This window comes from Triticum dicoccoides, chromosome 2B, assembly GCF_002162155.2.
Source record: "Triticum dicoccoides isolate Atlit2015 ecotype Zavitan chromosome 2B, WEW_v2.0, whole genome shotgun sequence".
Lineage (NCBI taxonomy): Eukaryota > Viridiplantae > Streptophyta > Magnoliopsida > Poales > Poaceae > Triticum > Triticum dicoccoides.
The window spans coordinates 111,703,790-111,706,671 of record NC_041383.1 but is presented as its reverse complement, the minus strand read 5'-3'; the positions used below and the strand labels follow the sequence as shown (position 1 = coordinate 111,706,671).

Here is a 2,882-nt window from a genome sequence, read left to right as displayed (position 1 = left end):
CTGAACACACGTCAAGCTATAATATAGCTCTAGCTCATACTCCTAGAAGAACTTAGTCACCTGAATATCCCGCTGATGATTGTGACTTTGCAGTATTATATTCCATGCATGAAGCAAGTTGCACCATAACGGCCCTGTAAAAGAGGAAAAAATTGCACGCCAACGGCGGATGTGGGCACTGGCCAGTGGCCACCAGAATCACCATGTGCCGGAAATGCCCAAGCCTGCGTGCGACTATATATATCTGCATGGAATGCAGAGCATTGCATTGCATCCAGTACAAGTGTCTCTTCCTATCACAATTAACCTTGTGTCCCTCACTAGACGTTGGTTAGCAATAAGCCATGGCCTCTACTTCGTCTCTATCAACCGTGTTGCTCTTGTGCCTGGCCATGACGGCGTCGGCGCAGCTGTCGCCGACGTTCTACCAAACGACGTGCCCGAACGCTCTGGCCACCATCAAGGCCGCCGTGACGGCCGCCGTGAACAAGGAGAACCGCATGGGCGCGTCACTGCTCCGGCTGCACTTCCACGACTGCTTCGTCCAAGTAAGCTCTTCAGATATACTCTATCCTGATCGCCGGCACGTTCCCTGTTTTCATTGCACGCATGCTTCTTGAGTCTTGAGTTATTGACCATGCATGCTTCACTACATGTGCAGGGTTGTGACGCGTCTGTTCTGCTATCTGGCATGGAACAAAACGCTATCCCGAACGTGATGTCGCTGCGAGGCTTCGAAGTCATCGACAGCATCAAGGCGCAGCTGGAGACCATGTGCAAGCAGACCGTCTCCTGCGCCGACATCCTCACCGTCGCCGCCCGAGACTCCGTCGTCGCCGTAAGACCTCCAACCTGTGTCACGTCGTGATCACCACCAAGTAGACTGGCTAATTTGCTAACCATGGATTTTTTTTTCTCTTCTGGTGCAGCTGGGAGGGCCTTCGTGGACAGTTCCTCTGGGAAGGAGGGACTCCACCAACGCAAACGAAGCGGCGGCGAACAACGAGCTACCTCCCCCATTCTTCGACCTCGTTAACCTCACCCAGTCCTTCGGTGACAAGGGCTTCACCGTGACCGACATGGTCGCCCTCTCCGGCGCCCACACCATTGGGCAGGCGCAGTGCCAGAACTTCAGGGACAGACTCTACAACGAGACCAACATCAACTCCGGCTTCGCGACGTCGCTCAAAGCCAACTGCCCCCAGCCGACCGGCTCCGGCGACCGCAACCTGGCCAATCTGGACGTGTCGACCCCATACTCCTTTGACAACGCTTACTACAGCAACCTCAAGTCCCAGAAGGGGCTCCTGCACTCCGACCAGGTCCTATTCACGGGCACCGGCGGCGGCACCGACAACATCGTCAACAACTTCGCAAGCACCCCAGCGGCGTTCAGCAGCGCCTTCGCCTCGGCCATGGTGAAGATGGGGAACCTTAGCCCGTTGAGCGGCTCGCAGGGCCAGGTCAGGCTCAGCTGCTCCAAGGTGAATTAATTGGCAAAAAATGATCATATATGCGGGATTAATAAGGCTAGCAACGGCTGTTATAGCGCTTTCTTTGACCATAAGCTTCTGAAAACAGAAGACGTGTCATATACGTATGTCAATGGCCCCGTGCAAAGGCATCATGAAGGCCATGTGGTGCAATAGGAACTATAAACGGGCAACTTCCCTTTTTGTGATATATGACAGACTTCTACGATATGAATTATTGCCGCTTCATCCTTTGTTTTTTGAAAGCCTAGTAATACTCACTACATTGTGAAAAGGAGGGAGTATGGCTTTGGTCAAATTTGTAGTCAAAGTTTGATCCAAAATACAAGAGGGCCCTTTAAACTTCTTGGCTTGCTCCAGGCAGCCAAGAAGGTCGAGGAAGTCCGTGCCACTCCTCCAGCTCCACTTCTGTGTTCAAGCACTGAAACACTAGCATCTGTGTTTATAAAGGGTAGTATGGACCTTTGCATATCGTACACAGTTTTATACGTATGTATGGTGAATCACCCGATGGGTATATACTGCCGCATGTTAGCCTACGCGCCAATACAGTTATTTGCACCTTAGGCGGGCCTGGCCCATCTACGTTCTTTTTCTTTCTTTTAATTAAACTTCAAAAAGAACAAGTTGTGTTTTGTGGGATTTGAACCCAGAACATCCACTTAAAGTAGCGAAGACGCTAAACACAGGGATAGTTTAACTGTTGTATCACAAAACTTCTTTCCTTCTCCTTATCGAAATATATATAACGCTAATAAAAAAGCATGCGTTTTCAGTTTGGCCGTTTTCTTTGGATTTTTTCCCCTATTTCTTAATATTTTTGTTTTGTTTTCTTAATTTGCAGACCTTTTTAAATTTTGTTAACTTTTTCAAATTTATAATTTCTTTTTTAATGAACTTTTCCTAACACATGACCTTTTTCAAATTCATGATTTTTTAGTCTCCAATTTTATTTCAAGTTCATGAACTGTTTTGAGTCTGCGATTTTATTTTAAATTTGTGCATCTTTTTGAAAAAATCATGAGCACATGGAACTTTTTCAGTGGTTTCATGCTTGCAATCAAACACATTGTGTACAATCTGGTACATTCGGGTAGGCCGGAAGGGCAAGTTTTGAACCACTTTTTTTCACCTCCTCCAAACACACCTAATTTTTTTACACACCTTGGCATCACCATGGCGAGCATGCATGCCAAGTTTTGTTGGTTTTCGACATTTTATGCATTTTCTAGATTTTTCAAACACAAACAGACATGACGCAACTTGCATTCGATGTCTAAATTCATTTAAATTTTGCATGGGGGACAACCTTGGACATGCCCAACCGCTAGCAAAATTTGGGGTCATTTCATGCTTGTAACCGAACACACCGTGTGCAATTTGGTGCGT

The 2,882-nt window shown here is 47.4% G+C and overlaps 1 protein-coding gene across 1 annotated transcript; it reads left to right on the top strand.

Moving 5' to 3' along the window:
* Nucleotides 1–283: 283 nt before the first annotated feature.
* Nucleotides 284–1,703, top strand: LOC119362437 (peroxidase 2-like). Its single transcript, XM_037627655.1, has 3 exons — nt 284–548; nt 662–838; nt 930–1,703. Exons 1-3 carry the CDS (start codon nt 345–347, stop codon nt 1,491–1,493), a joined length of 945 nt encoding a protein of 314 aa, XP_037483552.1. The 5' UTR covers nt 284–344; the 3' UTR covers nt 1,494–1,703.
* Nucleotides 1,704–2,882: the final 1,179 nt, after the last annotated feature.